General features: G+C 39.4%; 1 protein-coding gene across 2 annotated transcripts in view; it reads left to right on the plus strand.

The window, feature by feature from the left end:
- Nucleotides 1-2,277: 2,277 nt before the first annotated feature.
- The window catches only part of UBE2E2 (ubiquitin conjugating enzyme E2 E2), a 381,267-nt gene continuing 363,187 nt past the window's right edge, over nucleotides 2,278-20,357 (plus strand). Inside the window, exons 1-3 of one of the 2 annotated variants that reach the window (XM_047769129.1) lie at nucleotides 2,278-2,437; nucleotides 8,157-8,340; nucleotides 17,761-17,811. In XM_047769129.1, coding sequence (XP_047625085.1) covers nucleotides 8,165-8,340; nucleotides 17,761-17,811 — 227 coding nt within the window. In that variant the 5' untranslated portion in view covers nucleotides 2,278-2,437; nucleotides 8,157-8,164. The remainder of the gene's footprint in view (nucleotides 2,438-8,156; nucleotides 8,341-17,760; nucleotides 17,812-20,357) is intronic. The other variant, XM_047769124.1, reaches the window with a different exon arrangement.

Raw genomic sequence — 20,357 nt, forward strand, 5'->3', positions numbered from 1 at the left:
CAAAGGCAAAGTCAAGAGAATTTCCTGAGGAGTTAGATATAGTGTGTAAAACAAGGAGTCAAGGATCGAAAACTCTGTGAGGACAGGGATTTTTCTCTTTTATTCAATGTAGTATTCCAAATACCTAGGACAGTGCCTGGTACTCAATAAATATTCCTTGAATCAATGAAAAAGGTAACTCTTTTTAAAAAAATTTTTTTGTTAGGGCCGCAGGTGTGACATACAGAAGTTTCCAGTCTAGGGGTTGAATCAGAGCTGCAGCTGCAGGACTATGCCACAGCCATAGCAACACCAGATCCGAGCCGCATCTGCAACCTACACCACAGCTCATGGTAATGCCAGATCCTTAACCCGCTTAGTGAGGCCAGGGATTGAACCAGCAACCTCATGGTCCCTAGTTGGATTTGTTTCCACCGCGCCACAATGGGAACTCCGTCTTTTACTCCTTTTATAAAGTTTAAAGTTGTCCTTGCTCCATCTCTGGCCCTGCAGCTGCCAATGATCAGGACTGAAAAAGGCAACTTGGATACTTTTTGCATAGAAGAGTACTTTACTATAAAACATGCACTATGAACAAACAGAAACCAACAGGATATATACCCAAGAGTACACAGAAGAGTAATTAATTTGGAGAAAAGCATAGAGACCTGGGAAATGGGGATTCTGCCGTCTATCCTCACCAGACAGTTGCAAAGCATACTGAAACACAATCAAGAATATGAGATTACTAGAGTTCCCTTGGGGAGTAGTGGGTTAAGGATCCTGCATTATCACTGCAGCGGCTTAGGTTGCTGCTGTGGTGTGGGTTCAGTCCTTGGCCTAGGAACTTCTGCATGCTGTGGGTGCTGCCAGGGAAAAATAAAGAAAATGAGAATATTAATAACCAAAAATAACATGGGGTAAAATAAATACATACACATTTAAGTCAGTCTATGAAATGTTTTATTTTGGTCACATTCTAAATATTTAAAAATTTGATGCATTTTATGTCATCTTTTCCTATTGCACTGTGTGAGAGATAAAGGTGGCTATACAATTGATGATAGGCCCAGGATATGGCAATTACTAATCCTCCAATACATAGTTTAGAGTTTAAGGGTAACAGGGCCTGCTGATGTCCTTGAGTGATACATAGAGTTGATATCTAAGAACACACCCACGTTTTGCTCAATGGTGACTTGTGGAGGCTAGGAGCAATTTTCGAGGATGCTGTAAAGTAATAGTCAATTCTTTAAAGACGGTATTTGAAAAAGGATGTCCAGCTCTAGACATATGTATGCATCTTGACTTTCTCCTGTCTTCTGGGGCCTTATGGATGCTTGAGTTGCTCTGGACCTGGCTGTCATCAGCCCTGCAGGGCAGGACATTTTGTCCACATACAGTGACAGATCCAGGATCTTTGTATAGACGTTTAGGAGCAGCAATAACCATAGATTGGTAAGAGGGTCTGGGGTGGAGGTGGTGGAAATTTTGTGGAAGCTGAATTTGCATAGGAGACATAGGTTATTTGGGGTTAAGACTATAGGGGAACCTAACATTTCCTCGAGTCACCCGTAGTACTGCTCCTGTTCCCATACCCTTCGACGTGGACCTAATAGCAGCATCCCACTTGCTCTGAGAGTGCTACTCCCCCACCCACTTGCTCCCCTCAGTATCCCAGGGCAGAATGGCCTGGAGATCTTTGCTCTCACATTCTGGGCCCCAGGGAGTCCAAGGCAGAAGTTTTCTATCCTGGGCGCAAGTGGACCCCACGCCTTTGAGTTGTGGTTAGTGTGGCAACAGAGTTAGTCCTTAGCCACTTCGAGAAGCTCTGAAGGTAGTGCGAAGCCAGGGCCGCAGCGGCTGGGGATAAAACCCAGCCCCTGCTTCTCCTTAGAGCAAATCCCAGCCCCCCCCCCCCCCGGCCTCCCCCCCCCCCCCCGCCTCCGGCCTCCTCCCCCCCCCCCAGCCAGCATTTCCCTTTAACGCGCGTGCCCATCAAGGTCCCCGCGTCCCTCCCTCCAGTCGACCCCGCAGCCTGTTTCCCTCGCCTCTCTGGGTCCCGGCCGCACCTTCTCCGTGGGACGCCCCTCGCCCGCCGCCGCTCGCGGGACTCGGCTGTCACTTCACTTTTCTGCACCGCCTCCCGGCTCCCCTGCCCGGCCGCGGGGGTACCCGCCGTGCGCGCTCCCGCCCCCTCGCGGCCGCGCGCGCGAGGAGGAGGGGCGGAGAGGCGCGCGGCGCGGCGGGCCGACGTGGGGCTCGCGCTCTCGCGGTCTCTCCGGGCGGGCACGCGGGCACGCGCAGTCACGGGCGCGCGCGCGGACGGCCGGGCGGCGGCAGCTCCCGGAGGCGGTGGCTTCACTTTCCTGGACAGGGGCGACCACAGCAACAGTCGCGGGCAGCAGCCTCGGGACCCGGAGCTGGAACGGCCGGGGCGGCGGCGGCGGCGCCGAGGGTGAGTCCAGGCGGGCACGGGCGCGGCGCGGACAGGCGTGGCCGTGCGGTGCGCTGTGCGTGGGTCTGGGTTCGGTGACTGGACGGTCCACGGGGACAGCCAGTCCCCGGGGCCTCCTCGGCGCCCCTTCCCCCGCGCCTCCGCAGCCCCCTCTTCCCTGGCTGGGTCTCGAGCCCGCGACCTGCGCGGACGCCCCTCCCTCAGGTACTCTCCGGGCCGCGCCGGGCCCCCGCCCCGGCCCCCGCTCCACTCGGCGCCGCAGGGCTCTGCCGACGTTGCTCGCGCCCCGCTTCCCTTCCCCCGAGCCCAGTCCCCGCGCCCCCTCCCGCGAGCCTCCTGCCCCGGTTTCTCGCCCTTTCCACCCCTCCCCCTCCTCCCCATCCACCTCCCTCTGCCTCTTCCCTCCCTGCCCATCTTCTACCCCCTTCCGTTCTCAGTTCCCCATCCCTCGCCACCCTCCTGGCCCCTTCTCTCTCCCAGCCGCATCCTGGAACTAAGTCTTAGCAAAAGTACAGGATAAATGTCACGGTGCAAAGTGCCCGGCTTGATCTTTTGCTATTTTCCCTAATTGCATAATTGCTGCACATGGTGCCTCTCGGCGAGTGCCGGGTCCGGTTCCCTCGCGCCGCCGCACCCCCGTGGCTCGCCTGGAGATCTTGCGGGGTGTGTTTGTGTCTGCCCTGGTGTGGAGTGTGTGTTGTCTGGGTCTTTTGTGAAGCCCAGCGCTTGTCACAGTTTGGAACCCAAGCCCATTTTTCTCCGATCTTTTCTCTGCAGCCCCCGCTGGCCTGCCTGGTTCGAAACTGGCTCCCCCTTCCCCTCGACCCTATCTTCTCCCCCTCCTCCCTCTCTCCTCTCTTAATGTTTTGATCCTTTTGCCCTTTACCATTTCTAATGAAGATAAAGCGTAGCTCCTTGTGGCTTTTTTTTTTTTTTCCCACGACCAACCAGAAATGTCCAATCCATCTTCCCTTAAGGAAATTAAGGCCGCTTTAGAAAGACCTCATCCTGTGCTCGGTGGCTGTTACACCGATTTGCATGTTTTCGAGATTCATCTTTTTGAATTGTTTATTCTTGAGAGTCCACTAAAATATTTTAAAGTTCAAAAGGAAATGCTAGGATTTACCTTAAGAGTATCTAGTCTTTCAGAAAGATTTTTAAGTTCTGCTTAGTTTTTTTAAATCCCCAATTCTTAAAAAAGTATGTACCTGAATATATGGTAATTCTGTCTGGGCCTTCGAAATCTAAATATTTGTGTTTTCTCACCTTGGATGCTCCTTGGCTCTTTAGAGTTTTGTATGTGGGCTGATGCTGATGAGGGAGGGTTTTCATATAATGTCATACCCCATTATTGAAAGGTGCACCCCTCCCCCAGGACATACAGCACTTTTTTCTCAAAACTTGAGTGTTCCATAATTATTTCGTGCATAAATATCTTTGCATGTAAGTACAAGCTGGATATTGCTAGGTATCTGTGTAACCTAAATTGTTTTATTTTACGTTTTAGGAAAGTTTAGAAACATGAGTTGGAAGACAAATAGCAAGAAATCAGATGACAGAGTTAAACGATTTCCTGTTGTAAAAGCTCAAATGAACACTTGCTTTTGCAGTTTTATATCATGAGGTACATTATAAGGCTTATCTGGATAGTAATCCGGATTTATGGAGTGACAAGTTGTTTTTATGTTTTCAGTAATATTATTAACTAACTCAGTTCAGTTTTATGGAACAGTGGGAGCTTCATTTCATATGTTACTAATTTCCAAGACTGTAATTACAACATAGAGTACATAGCTAATACATGTTTAGGTAATTTTTGTGTTGAAGAATGGACCATATCTAAACTCTTAATTTAACACGTATTTGAGTGAGGTCTATTTTACTATTTTATGTTTAGAAACCAAGTTTTACTTTGAGTACAAAGTAAAAATATAAATTTCAGTATGTTAATATCTTTGAAACTGTCATGGAAGCTTAGGTTTATAACTGTGGGGTTCAAGTTTATCTTCCCTCTAGATTAGATAATTGGATCAAATTAGCTATTTAGGAATTAATCTTAAAAGATAAAATTAAAGTGCTGATTTAGAAGATAAGAGTTTTATTTCAGAAGGTTTTATTCATTTGTAATTTAAAGAGAACACCTTGTAAGTATACAGTCTTATAACTAATTAAATGCTTATAGACTGTTTTTCTTCATAAAAATTAGTTGTCACCTAAGTAATGTAATACTTTTTCCCCATGCTTTTCCTGTAATCAGGCATTCAAAAAACAAAACCAATAGAAATTCCTCTTACTCTTGATATTTGAAAAAGATATGAGAACTTTGTTTCTAAAAGTTTTTATAGCGGTTACTAGTGGCCCCAGGGGAATTTATCATCTGTAGGTTTGGATGAAATAAGGTATCTTAGGTCAAAAGTGGAAATAATATTTTTTTCTTTATCGTGAAACTGTAGAAATTATACATCTATTTGGGTATTTTTAATAGTTCTCTAGTGAAGTATTTATTCTTTAGACTTCTGATATTCTGGAGCAGTTTATAAAATTTAGATTTCAGATTGTGGCTCAGTTTATATCCCTGAGTAGTCTTTTAAGTAATTTTATATACTCATGGCATTATTAGATATTGTGTAAATACACATAAATAAGAATATTAAGAAGAATGTGTGTAGCTTTGTAACTAATGTAATATACAACTGAAATTCTAGGCATAGTTTATTAAACTGAAGCTGGAGCTTCAGTAAAAAGAATTTTATTTCCTTTAGGTTTCTGTATATTTGTCACATAATGGATTGCTTCTGTTTTAAGATATATAAAATGATTTATCACTCATTTCACATTTCTCAAAATATTGCTAGCAGTATTTTGCTGTATCTGAGGGCCTTTCCCTGAGAATTAGTCTTTTTTTCTTACTCTCCTGCACATCTCTCTAGCTAACATGCTCTTATATACATATTTAGAGGGTTTTAAGTTCTAATATATTTTAACTGAGAGAAGTAAGCTGAAAAAACTAAATCCAAGAATGAGAATTTAAATGAAATAGAAATAGAAAAAACCAAGGATTATATTAAGATTGTTGAGCTACATGTGAAACATACTGATATAAAATTTCAGTATTCTGTGAGGTGACTTCAGTGCTTGTAAAAGATGCCACAGCTCTGGAGACTCATGCTCTCCATTTACTGCATAGGTGGGAAAGCAGTCACTTTTCCCCACATGTTTCAGAGCTGCTTTGGGCAGACTTATTTTTGTTTGGCAAGAGGGTGGGGGAGGGGGACTGTTGGGGGTTGGTGGAGTGTTTGTGTGATATCTTATTGAAGGCATTCAGTATTTTCTATTCACTCTTCACTCCTCTGTGCTTACCGAGCCTTCAGTTCTCTTGCAGTGCTTTTTGGTTTGTCTTAACCGTAAAAATTTCAATCCCATGACGGTTTGTATTATGAAATAACTGGTTTAGAGCAAGCTGCAAGTTAAATTTTTGGTGATGATGAATTTTAATCATTGTCAGCTAGCTATACATTTGGACTAATTATAATAATTAAAAACAGTACTTTATTTGAGGTATCTTTCTTTTACATATTAATTCTTATTTTAGATCTATTAAATACAGTTTTATTTCAGGTCTTGATTTTTTTTTTTTTTTTTTTGCTTTTCTAGGGCCACACCAGAGGCATATGGAAGTTCTAGACTGGGGGTTGGTTGAATCAGAGCTGCAGCTGCTGGCCTACACCACAGCCACAGCAACTCTGGATCCGAGCCTCATTTTTGACCTACATCATGACTCACAGCAAGGCCAGATCCTTAACCCACTGAGCGAGGCCAGGGATCTAACCACTTCCTCATGGATCCTGGTCAGGTTTGTCACCACTGAGCCACGATGGGAACTCCTCAGGCCTTAATTTGATTAAGAGTAATATAGTATCTTTTTCAAAAGGAATTTTTCCCATTTATATATGATTTTTAAAGGTATATTTTGTGTTGTTAATGTCACCTCTTTTTTTTTTGTCTTTATAGGTCCACACCCACGGCATATGGAGGTTCCCAGGCTAGGGGTCTAATCGGAGCTACAGCTGCTGGCTTATACCACAGCCACAGCAACACCAGATCTGAACTGCATCTGCGACCTACACCATAGCTCATGGCAATGCTGGATCCCTGACCCACTGATCGAGGCCAGGGATCAAACCCACAACCTCATGGTTCCTAGTCAGATTCATTTCCGCTGTGCCACGGCGGGAACTCCTAATGTCACTTCGTAAAGGTAGTTTTGTTTTTCAGAGAAGGCATTTGTACCATCTCAAGTGGTTATGAGGTAACAAGCTGGGCATTGGTTTTGTCAGTTTGGCTTTGGATTTGTCAGTACATGCTAAGCTAGTCAGGTCATAGAGATATATTTATAGTGATCAAACTCAGAAATTGATGATGATAGAATGACAGTTGAGAAGAGAGGAGTGGAATTTTGGGGCGTGTTGTCTAGGTTATAGCAGCTACCTGTGTATCAAGGTATTGAGAAAATTGAATTGGTAGTTAGAGTTGCTTGCAGAATATGAACTCAGAGCAAATTTGAAAGCCTTGAGGGATATTTCATCCAGATTGTGGGTGGGGGAACAAAAGCATCCTTCATTGTCTCCATACAGTCTTCACCTCCTGTGAAAATGGTTGCTTGGTATATTGCCGGATCAGTGCTGGTGCCTTTGTAAGGTTCAGTTTTTATTTAGAATCATGGAGACATCTGTGTTTTTCTGTTACCACAAAGGTTACTTAAAGCAATTGATTGGTTTAGAGGATTTTATCCTTAGCCTAGTCTGGAGGATGTATCTGTGTAATGTTTCAGAATAATGCAAAAGGCTCCCTCATTTCTCTGTTCCTGTGACTGTTTTTACTAACCTCAACTCCAGCATTTGCAAGCTGGATTACCCACTAGATCAGATCTCTTGTGCTTGTGGGACCAAAGGGCCTAGCATAGTGCTAAATGGAGAGCAGGCCCTCAAATTTTTTTTTTTTTTTTGGTAACAGCTTTATTGACATGTAATTCACATATTATAAAATCCACTCTTTTAAAATGTGTAACTCAGCAGTTTTCAGAGTATTTAGAGTTGTACAACATCACCATTATTTAATTTAATTTAATGAACAATTTCATCACCCCCAAAGGAAACACTGTACCTATTAGCAGTCCTTTTAGGTTCTTCCTCCCCTCCCAGCCCCTGGCAATCACTTACTGACTTTTCTGTCTCTGTGGATTTGCCTGTTCTAGATGTCTCATATGAATGGAATCATACAGTCTGTCGTCCTTTGTGACTGTCTTCTTTCACTTAGCATAATGCTTTCACAGTTCATCCATATTGTTGCATGTAGATGCTGCATTCCTTTATATGGCTGAATTATATTCCATTGTTTAGCTATACTACTTTGGATTTGTCTGTTCACTAGTTAGTAGACATTGGAGTTGTTTCCTCTTTTTGGCTCTATGAGTGATGTTGTTATGACCATTTTGTGTATATGTTTCGTGTGTTTTCATTTCTCTTCCCAGTGCATTTTGAATGGATGAAAGAAAAGTTTTGACAGCTCCCAGGGTGGCTTTGTAAATGACCAACTCATTCATTTTGTAGTGAGCTTTATTTACGTGGTCCACTTTAAGATTCATTTTCTCTCTATTCTTGAGGTGCCCTAATGTAGTCCTCCCACAACTGAATAAATGATTTTTGACTCTTTAATCCAGGATCTAAAATGTCCACTGAGGCACAAAGAGTTGATGACAGTCCAAGCACTAGTGGAGGAAGTTCTGATGGAGACCAACGTGAAAGTGTCCAGCAAGAACCAGAAAGAGAACAAGTTCAGCCCAAGAAAAAGGAGGGAAAAATATCCAGCAAAACAGCTGCTAAATTGTCAACTAGTGCTAAAAGGTACTTCAATTATTATAACCTCTTTGTTTTTAGTATCTATTTGTCACCTTAAGTTCTGTCTTTCCCTTGCATTTGATCATTTTTGTGAGATGTGGACCATGAAGTTCTTGGACTTTTTGTTCTTCAAGATTATTACTTTTTTTGTGATTTTAAAGTCAATTGAACTGCATGGCAAATTTATAAAGTACATGTCCAGTGTGTGTGTGTGTGTGTGTGTTTGTGTGTGTGTGTGTATGTATTGTTAGGTGAGCATGGAAAGGAAAAGGCGTGTAAAAATGTGATGATTTGATTTAATGGTTCCTTGACTATTAATATTTTATTGCATTCAGTAGCAGAGAATAGAGAGTGGGAATCTGTTGAAATGGTTATTGAGGGACAGTGTGTTTCCTACTACTTCCTGTTAGTAAAGGGAGAAATGCTGGAGTTACCAACAAATGCTTCTTGGTTTCATTATATTAGGCAGTGTTTCAGTCTTGATAAAGATTTTCTTTTTCTCCAGAGAATAGATAGATCTGGAAGGAAGATATTTGAATGATTCTCTATTGCCACATCAATTGTTTATGATGATTGGCATGTCATTGGACTCGGCAGAGGAAATCTGCTTTAATATTGTTACGTTATAAAATATGTCTTGGTAAATATTTTAAAGTGAATTGAATTTAGTAGAATCTTTCCTCCTCCTGTGATGTATTATTCTTGTTTTGTTTAATACCTTTTTTATATTAAATAAGTATAAATAAAAGGAGTCTGTAAGTTTTAGACATAGTGGAATGTCTGAATGTTGAATGATAGCTTTATACTTTATTGGATAGTACGGATTAGGGGAAACTCATCCCAAAGATTATAAACCATGTGGCCTGGTAGACCTTTTTTTTCTCTGGCCTCATCAGTGCATAGGATTGGGAAGAACCTTCTCATGCCTGGTGGGACATGACTTCCTAGGGAGAGATGTTAGAGTGATGGTGAGTGCTCAGAACCCCATTCTGGGAGACTAGGGTGGTCATTTTCCCTTTCCCGGAAGTGTGTTGCCAATCCCTATAACCTCTGTTGAAGGAGTTGTTTGAAAGTCAGGTTGCCTTGAACTTTAAACCTTTGAACCTCTCTACTCACACGCTGGCATGGGGGAAAGGGTTCAGTTTGTTTCCGCTCTCACATCACAAATGCAGAAGGCCTCAGCTGGTGAACCCATCTCTTCTGCTGCCTGGCCACAGCACAGAAGGACCTGCTGTGGGGAAGTCGGGGTGAAGTTAGAACAGGTAAGGAAGGTGGGGATGGAGAAAATATGACGTTTAGATGAGAGAAAGGAGGCTGGGTGTGGTGGGTAGGAGACATTCAGGTACAGATTGTATAAAAGAGGAAAGTCTAATTCAGTTTTCAGCTTCTGACAGTAAGAGTTTTTTCAGGGCCTCTTCAGCTTGTCAGAAAAGGCCAGGTCTGTGGTGGGGGGGGGTGGGGCAGGTTTGGATAATGCATCTGCTGGGTCTGTGCTCTGCTTGGTTAGCAGAGAATCCTGTCTTGCTTTTTCCCCTGGCTGGGAGCACCACCATAAAAATACCTCAAAATCATATTTCTTGGGGGATGTAGCAAAGACCAAACTCCGCTTAGGAAAGAGAGTGAGCTATAAGGTTTGTAGAAGTGAGGATTACATAAAATTTTTTCAAGTACATGGATCATTTTTTACTTCATTTTCCTACAAAGTATATAATATGTATTCAGACATAGCTTTCCCTTTTCTCCCTCTTTAGATAGGGGATGAAACTTAGTTTTGAGGTGACGTGGGTACATGTGAAGAATCCAGAACAGGAGTTACTGCCGTGTTGCATCGGGATCAGTGGCATGTCTGTGGCACTAGGATTCAGGTTCTATCCCCTGCCCAGCACAGTGAGTTAAAGAATCTGGTGTCGTCATAGCTATGGCATAGGTTGCAGCTGGCCCAGGAATTCCATATGACATTGGGGTGGCCAAAAAAGGGGGAAAAAAAAATTCAGGACAGTGTCTGATTGGCACATGATAGAAATTGGTATTACTGCATTGGTGAAAATAGGAAGTGTCTTTTATTTTTTTTAAGGCTGCACCTGATGCATATGGAAGTTCCCAGGTTAAATTGGAGCTTTAGCCACTGGCCTATGCCATAGCCACAGCAATGCGGGATGTCTGCAACCTATACCACAGTTCACAGCAAGACCAGGGAGCAAACCTGCATCCTTATGCTAATCAGATTTCATTTCCTCTGAGCCACAACGGGAACTCCAAGAAATGTCTTGATTTGCTTCCTGGCTGGAAAAAAAAAATCCCTCCCTTGGCAAATTTATTCTGTGAGTCTGTGATTTTCAGTTTGTGATTGATGACCTTCCTCTAGAAGGTCTCTGGATGGTTTATGGGTGAGTGTCTAAAGTGACTTAGTCATTTACTATTTGTTTCAAATATAAAAACACTGCCTCACTGCCAATTTTTAGGTAAAAAAAGCCCCCAAACAAACAAAACCCCTCAATTCTTCCCTCTTCCCTTCCCCCAGTTTAGTTGATAGTGAAGTCAGCTTTGTTCCTGCCTCCCCCATCTCTAAGTTCTAAAAACTGAAGAAAAAATTGGGAATCACGAGGACAGGGACTTACATCTTTTTAATTCACCATTATATCCACAGTGCCTAGCATAGTAGGGTCACAATATCCATTTACTGGCTGCTTTAGAACCTTGAATTTGTTTTAGGGGTTTGATCTTCCATAGAGATTAGAATCCCCCTACTAATGTGTTCAGAAGATCAAAGTTAGAAGTATTTCAGAATAAAATTCTAATTTATTATTATTGATAATTGATTTTTATTGAGATGAGACATCTTTGCCAAACAGTGTCGCTTGGTGAGAGAGGATCAATCAGTAGCAGTGCAGAGCTTGGATGCTAGAGACAGGATCCAGGTTTAATTCTAGGTTCTGGCATTTAGTTGCTCTAGGATCTTAGGTATGTAATTTAACATTTTAAAGCCTCAGCTTTCTCTTCTGTTAAATGGAGATAATAATGGACCCATCTTTGCAGGGCTGTTGTAAGGACAAAATGCGATAGAGTATTTCTTCAGCACATGGTAAGGTTTCATGATGCTGGCAGTTACAGACTTTGTGCCGGTTAAAGTCTACAATGATATTTTTTCAAGTCCATTTGATAAGCTTTAGGCAAAGGAGGTATATGTTAACCTCTGAGGACTTAATGCTGTTTGTTAAACTAGAAATGCTCAGATGCTGTAATTGTATAATTTTATAGTAGTTCAAGAAAAGTACTTTGTGCATTGTTGTTCAGTTGAATGATATGTGCTGTTATTGTAGAAGTAGTAATAAGGTGTAGAAACATGTTTTCTTGAAAGAAATTTCATTTTTCAGGTATTAGAAGAAATAGTGTTGGTTAAAGAAAATATTAAGTGGGTATTTTGTTTAAACAATGATAAAAATTAATTGTATTTTTTAGAGTTAAGAGGGAGATTATAGGCACTTTGATGCACTTTTGCTTTTTGGCAAATTTGTTTCTTAAAAATTGGCATGCTTTCATCCTGGTCTATTCTCTTGATAATGTCTAATCACTCTTGCTGTGTTTCCTGTAGATCTAATTGTATTTGTCTTATATCTGTATTTCTTATACTTGTAGTTGGACAGTGCAGTGGCAAAATTTGATGATCTTATTAAAATGCCAAGTCAGTGAAACATCTGTTTTGAGTTCTTCACTGAATTGACTGAACTGGTTTTTTCACTTGTTGACACATCTGTAAATAGTTATTTTATTTTTTTATTATTATTTTTGCTTCGTAGGGCCGCACCCACAGCATATGGAGGTTCCAAGCCCAGGGGTTGAATCGGAGCTGTAGCTGTCGGCCCACACCACAGCCACAGCAACACTGGATCTGAGCCACGTCTGTGATCTACACCACAGCTCACAGCAGCACCGGATCCTTAACCCACTGAGTGAGGCCAGGGATCGAACCTGTATCCTCATGGCTCCTAGTTGGGATCATTAACTGCTGAAGGGAAATCCTGTAAAGAGTAATTTTAAATCATGCTATTTCACATTGCCTTTGTTCAGAGTAGACATTGTGATTTTATTAGACACAATATAATACTGTCCTAGGAGTGATAATTTGGTTTTAGACTCTAAGTTTTTGTCAGGTTAAAAGGTTGATTTCAGGAGTTCCTGTTGTGGCTCATTGGGTTACAAATCTGACTAGTATTCATGAGGATGTGGGTTCAATCTGGCATTGCCGTGAGCTGTGGTGTAGGTTGCAGATGTGGCTCAGATCCTGAGTTGCTGTGGCTGTGGTGTAGGCCGACAGCTCTGATTCAGCCCCTAGCCTGGGAACTTACATATGCTGAAGATTGTTTTTAAATGCACATTTAAAAACTTTTTTTTTTTTTTTGGCTACACCTGTGCCACGTGGAAGGAATATCCTAGGCCAGGGATTGAACCTGTGCCGCAGCAGTAACCCAAACCACAGCAGTGGCAATCCTAGATCCTTAACTCACTGAGCCACAAGAAAACACCCTAAAACCTTTTTTATATTACTGAACTCAGGATGCATCTTATAATGCAGTCATTAATTGAGGGTATCTTAAAAATAGTGGTCTTTTAGAATCAAATACATTGTATGTTATCATCATTCAGAATTAAACTCTAGTTATTTGCAATTACTGTCTTCTAAATTAATTCAGAACTACTTGATATTTAAAGAAATTTTAGTGATAAGTTGCATGAGTTGGATGAGTTTATTTTGAAAGGTTTTGACCAGTTGATTCTATTGGTTAGAATAGGGGTTCTCGGGTAACTGAGGAATGCAGAGCTTAGGGGAATATAGAAAGTCATCTAAGTGGAAGAAGGGTTTGTTTTTTTTTTTTTTGTCTTTTTGCCTTTTCTAGGGCCAGTCCCACGGCATATGGAAGTTCCCAGGCTAGGGGTCTAATTGGAGCTGTAGCTGCCGGCCTATGCCACAGCCATAGCAACGCCAGATCCGAGCCGTTTCTGGGACCTACACCACAACTCACGGCAACGCTGGATCCTTAACCCACTGAGCAAGGCCAGGGATCGAACCCACAACCTCATCATTCCTAGTTGGATTCGTTACTACTGAGCCATGACAGGAACTCCAGAAGAAGGTTTTTGAAACAATAACCTTAAGAAAATACCTTTGTGAATCCCCATGTCCGTATATTCATGATCTGCTTGGACCTGAGAGAGTTACTGAATTTTCCTTAACCTAAAATGTGTTTCTGTTTTAAGCATATCAGTACCTATACACTGCTTCATTTTGCTAAACAATCCAGTATTGATGTTAAAATGAGTGTTTCATATCTTCTCTTTTTTGTGTAGTTTTGGTACCGTATACTTCAATTAAGTGTGAATGAATCATGATTGCCCCACCCCAACTCCCCTTGCTTTTTAGAAAAATGACAGTCATATACAATACTCTCACTGTTGCTAGAATATCAAAGGTATTAGGTGAAGTCTTACAAACTGAAATTCAGTCTGTATTTTGTCTCTGACTTGTCTCAGTGACTATTTGCTGTTGCTGACTTCTGTATTATACTAACTGAGAAATGGCACTGCTGGACAGAAATTGGAAATTTAAGCATTGTCTAGTTGACTTATGTCTAAAGAAATAATTTTGCCTTAAAATTTCTGATAAGAGAGAGACCTTTTTTGGTTTGACCTAGCAAGATAATTGCTTGTTTTTTCACATTCCCAGTGTAAAGTCACTAGCCTTAGTTTCCTAAGTAGGGACTGATAAAACAGTAATACTCAGAGAATTCTGTGAGATTCATTTAATTCACTTTTAATAGCCTAAGATCATCATGTAAAAGGTACACTGTAAGTGTGAATTATTGATACTTTTTCATTTTTTCTCACCCTAAGGGCCAGTGCCTGAAATAGCTATCTTCCTTACTCCACGTGTCAAGAATGAGAAACTTAATACGTACATGATCACAACTTTTGAGATAGAATTGGATTGCTGTCATTGAAAACAGCAGGACATCTTGCAACCATTTAAATAGCAATTCTTAGTATAATCTTTTCTGTCAAGAGAAATACAGCCATTCTTTAGTAGCAGCAGCTGAAAATATAATATATTGACTCACCACTCAGATTTGTCAAGTTTATCAGTAAATTACTTTTTGTATTGAATAATTAGATTTAGAATTATAGACATCCAGAGGGGTGTCAATTTCCGTTATAGAAATCTATGACAAAAGTATGACATCAATTTTTTAAACCAAAAGGGATAGTATAAGCATAAAGCAAGATGAGTTATTAGAAAATCCCAAAGTTCTTTTATGTTAAAAATAGTTTTGACCATTTAAGCATGCTCTTTTGAATGCCTCTTCTTTTGGTCCTCTGAGTTTAAAAACAGTTTATAAAAATTATTCATGTTTTTGTTAACAGAATTAAATAGCACAGAGACATTTTTAATGGAAAGCAGCAATGTTCTGTTAACACTCTCCCTATCCCAATTCCATTCCTTTTGAGTCTGGTTTATTCTTCTAATGATTTCTTCATAATTCTAAATAATATGCTTATACCTATTTGTTGAATTAGTAACTTAATATCTTTTGTCTCCTTGCTATGAAATTTTGAGGATGTAGCTTTTTATCTGCTCTTTTCTCTCCTCCCAGTTAATGACAGTTCTATTTTTTTTTTAAAAAAAGAGTATTGATTGTCTCTCTAAACCAAATAATATATTTAAGCCACTATTTCTTATTCCTTCAAATTTCAACAGTATTCCTTGGTTCCCTATTTTGTCAAATTTGGATTTTAATATTTGTTCTTCTTATATCTACTTATACGTATCCCCTACCCGCTTTCAGTTGGTTTCTATTAGCTACACCTAATTTTACATCTTCAAGGTTAGCAACATTTACATCGTGTATTGCAGCTACAACTTGTCTACTGTGTTTTATCTATAAGTAAAAGACCAATAAATTTTCTATGCATTTACTGTACCTGAATATTTAGTGCCAGACCAGAGTGTTAGGCTTAGATTTCCTTCAAGTCCAAAGTCATGATCTCAAGGCTACCCCATGAGTCATAGCATTTAGGCAAAATATATCAGATCTTTTCTATCCTTTAACATCTATTACTTGATTAAGATTATTACACATTTTAGTTTCCTTCCTATTTGATCTATGATTTTCTTGTACAGATGTTTCTTCTGGGATTTCTGATTTTCTTTTTTTTACCCTTTGAATAGTGTGTCTTTATATCCTAATGTACTCTGCAGCCCCCTCTGGATCTCAACCTATTTTTTTTTTTTTTCCTTAGCAGAAGAATTCCTTTATTTTCCATCAGGTATCTTTGCCCTTCTAGTTTGTCCTTGAAATTTTAATTTGAATAGAGCAAGGCACACTACAAAAAGGGTAAAGAAGTGTTTTTTTTGTTTGTTTTTTTTTTCAAGCATAGTTTTTTAACAGCTTGGAACCAGTGGAAAAATAATACATCAGGAATATTTTGTTATTCGAGTGTTCACTGCTAAGGTAGGTCCTTTGTACGGGACATTCTTTCTCCCTCAAGAACAATTTAGTCACTGCTGACTCCAATTGATTTATACTCTTCTGCTTTGTCATCTAGAAATGCACTAAAATTATCATCCATGGGTGACCATCCCCTTCTCTTTGCTGTTTATTCCTCTTTGCACTTTCTATACCCCTGTGCCCTCCTTCCCCTACACCCCCTATCACCAGTGGGGTCCTGAAGGAGTGGGAGGTGAATGTGTGTTCTCAGTTTGCCATCTTACCCATTCAGTTTTAAGGTGCCTGATTTATTTATAATTTTGTGTGAAATCCATAAAGGGTGTTCTATATCAGACTCTGAGACTTCTCTTATTTAATTATGGGTCATGTGTACTTTATATGTATATAAAAAATCATAGAATCCATATTAGAAGGAAATCATGTTTTAAAGAGAGCATGGACTTTGTCCTAGTCAGCCTCTTCATTTTATAGGACAGAAAACTGAGACCTTGAAAGAGCACAGGTGTGAATAGTCTTTTTGCTCAAGAATTCTCAGTTAACGGGACAGCAGAATTAAAAGGTTTTTTGGGTTTAAATTTCTCAGTCTCGCTCTACTTTATAATGCTCCCTCAATCCTGAATCACATGGCTTAGAGAAGTGAAATTATATCTGTGGCATGTGATTCATATGGGAAATTGGTGCTAATGCTTCTGAAGGAGTTGCACCAGTTCTGATAATTCCATTCGTTGTCTTGAAAAAGACATAGAATGAAATTGTTTCAGAGTAAATATTTTTGTTCTACTTTCTGTTTTTTTAATGGTACTTTAGTAAACTATTATCCATATACTATCAATAATTACCAGAGAGCAGACACCCAGCAGTGAATCTCATATTTTAAAACCATGCAGAGGAGAAGGAATGGTTTTGAGAATTTTTAAAAATTTGGTTTAACAAAGCCTACCATTTAATAATACATGAATGAGGGAGTTGCTGTTGGGGCTCAGTGGTTTACGAACCTGACTGCACCCAACTAATGTCCATGAGGATGCAGGTTCAATTCCTGGCCTTACTCAGTAGGTTAAGGATCTGGTGTTGCTGTGAGCTGTGGTGTACGTTGCAAATGTGGCTCAAATCTGGTGTGGGTGTGGTGTAGACTGGCAGCTGCCCCTCTGATTGGACCCCTAGCTTGGGAACTTCCATGTGACACAGGTGTGGCCCTAAAAAGCAATAAACAAAAACAAAAAACATGAATGATGGGAGGTTGCTGTTTAGTCTTACAAAACAGTCTGGTATGTTTATAGGGTTTAGGTACAGTTAAAAATAAAAGATGAAAATAACATGAGGGCAAAAGCATGTTTTTAAAATAAAAGTTCGTTTTTTTTCTTTGCAATTACATTAAAATGAGGGAATTCTAATAAAGCTTATTGAAATTTGAAACCTTGAACTTGCTTCGTCCTAGAGGCTTCAGGGAAGAATGCCATTTATATTTTGATACCCATTTCAGTTGTTGGAATGAGGTCCTGATAATCCTCTCTTCACCAGTTGATCGTCTCAATCAGCATGGTTGGATTCAGCTTACTGTGATCATCTTTCCTTTCTATATGAGATGTTCTAGTACAAATCAGAAGTTGAAATGATCCATAAATAATGTGACAGATGTTTCCAGTTTGAAGTAGAAATATTGGTTAGTGTTAGCAGTGGCCTAACGAAGTTTTAAGTGATAGTGTTGCTTTCTCAGGCTGCAAGCACTAATAATCGCCAGTCTTGTTTGTCTTTACATTGTCAAGATTATGGCAGAAATTACTACTTTGTTGGTATTGTATATGATGGTTTATACAGTATTAGTTTTTCAAAGTAGTGGGAAATACTACTGTAAAAGTATAATTTTAATGAAATATTAAGAGAGTGACATTTTAACATAACTTTCTTTGTGTTTATTTTGAAGAATTCAGAAGGAACTTGCAGAAATTACATTGGACCCACCTCCCAACTGTAGGTAAGTACTTATGGATTTTTATTTATTTGTATCTTTTGTAGAAGATAAAATTGAACTGTTGGTCTGATATGCAGCTATCATTGTGGTAGTCTTGATTAATTAGTAAAAACATTGTGGTTTGGATTTAAATGACCGTGGAAGACAGTGGTGGTTGTTGTCTCTGCAGAAGTGGAATATTCAGCAACTATGTTTGTCATGGTAGAGTGAAGTTGCTAAAAAAAGGTCATGCAATGAACAGTAAGATAATCAAATTATAGGGTAAGAAATACAATTATCTTTAGTGGAAGAGGGAGGTATTGGGGTTTTAAATGATTTCTTTAATGATAAACTAAGACTGTGGTGAAAATATTTGCTGTTTGATAATTATTTAGTTGTTAGAAATTGATTTTTTAAAATGCTCTAACATTACACAGTGTTTCTTCATGGTTTAAATTGTTTCTTAGAGTCATTGGTTGTGACTAAGTAAGGATGGGTGATTGGAGGCAGTGATGTTAAATTTAAAACACTCCTTTATGGCCACCTGCTCTCAAATTTTCTGGTCATAGTTTACTTATAAGAGGTTAAAGTGCTTGCCTGGAAATGATTAATGATACACAGGTATGTAGAGGAAGAAGAAATAATCTCCTATATCTTGGATCTGGAAGATGGCTGTTTGTCTATTTTAGGGCATTTTTCTGTGTTTTGATATGAGTTCAGTGTTAGAACTAGGTCACCACGGAGTTGTTGTAGTGTAAATGGATAGTCTTGTGCTTTAAATGTGAGAGGGAAGATTTCCAGTATTGAACGTGAGTTTGAAATGCATTGTTTGGTATGATTTCTGATTTTACTGGTCTTATTTTTATATGAAAGCAAAGATAGCAACTATAGATAATGAAAGTGAACATTTTGCAGATGGCCAAATGGCTAGTTGACAACTATTTTGTGTAGGAAAAATCTAATAAAACTTAATGTTTGTGGTGAATTTAATATGTTTCTTTACATGAGAGTCATGTATATTATATAAACTTGCAGTAATAATGTTCAAAAGATGTTTCACTCAGAACAAATAATTCTTTGTTGGGTAAAACTGTTTAACAGTTTATCAGTCACACTTAAGACTGTGATACATCAAAGCTGTTTCAGACGGCAGATCATTGTTTAGGCTTTGGTGGCCAATTCATGTAAGTAGATTGATTTGTGGAGAAACTTCAGTTTGAATTAAACTTAAAATCCCTTGTTTCTTAGTATTTGTTTTAATGACTTGAACCTTTGTTTTAATAAACTGTGTTTTACCACATATATTATTTTTGTTACCTGTTTACAAACAACTGAACTGGTAAATATGCAAACTTAACTTATACCCTTATTTGCTTAAATTTTGACAGCAGATTATTGGTAACATGAGCTACTTGCTTTGTTTTAATGAGCTTGTTTGACTCATTTTGATAAATGAAATCCACATATATCTTGTGATGAGTAGACCGTTTGCAATTTTGCTATCAAATATATTATTTTCTAATACAGTAGTCTAATTTAGTTTTGGCTTACCACAGCTTCGATTAAACTAATATATTGTAAAAATTCTTGAAAACTTAGAGTTGGAGGATAGGAATTAAATAATGGTTATTACTTAAACTAAAATAATTTAAGTAAAATTAAATAATTAAACCATAGTTCTATTTAATATAAAAACAAAAAGTTTAACTGTGGTGTCATCTGAAATTTGGGGAATTACTTTTTCATTGAGCCTTAGTTAAAGTATCACTATTGGTTATGTAAGCAAAGTATATATACTAGTTTTTCACTTTAAAATGTGGATGTCACATATAATAAGCCCCTCAGACAATTTCAGGAAAGATACCTACTTAGTTGTATTTCTCCCCCAGAGATGTCAACGTATAACATTGTAGAAATATACCTTGGTTGACTCATTTGCTGGCTTATGAGTATTTGCAATGAAATCCTTTTAACATTGTGGAGATTGGGCAACTAAGTCTGCTTTAGAAGCAAGAACTGCCAGTGCAGTGGCAGTGGCTTCTTCTATTTGATCCTCAATAAGTTTGGACTGATTAGGTAGCAATAAAGATCATACTCAGGATCATGTATGTGGAGCTCCCCCTTGGGGAAGGACCCTCTGTTGTGTCTGGTTGGGAAGTGGCAGGTAGTTGTACATTCCCTGTGTGCTTGTGCTGTATTACCATGGACATCCGGTGCACTTGTTAAGTGGGTTACTGTGGTCTTCGGCTTTTTTGATGTCAAACATTTGATTTTAGTTTATAGTAATTCTGCCCATCTATTTTTCAGTTAGAATGTGGTTACTATCTTCAGATAGAGAAGTTAGAACATAACTTTAGTTTGGCTTATTTTTGGCACAAAGTTAACAATGTTTTTGTGGTTGATTTTTTTAAAGTTCTGTGCTGCCTTCGTGTGTGTCGTAATGACTATAATGAATTAATTTATAGAAATGTAATAAATTAAAGCTATTTGCCTAATAGAGTCAGAATCCCATTCACCTAGTACTCCCTTTATGTATGACCTTTTCTGGGACACCTGTCTCTCAAAACACT

This window comes from Phacochoerus africanus, chromosome 1 (genome assembly GCF_016906955.1).
Source record: "Phacochoerus africanus isolate WHEZ1 chromosome 1, ROS_Pafr_v1, whole genome shotgun sequence".
Classification (NCBI taxonomy): domain Eukaryota; kingdom Metazoa; phylum Chordata; class Mammalia; order Artiodactyla; family Suidae; genus Phacochoerus; species Phacochoerus africanus.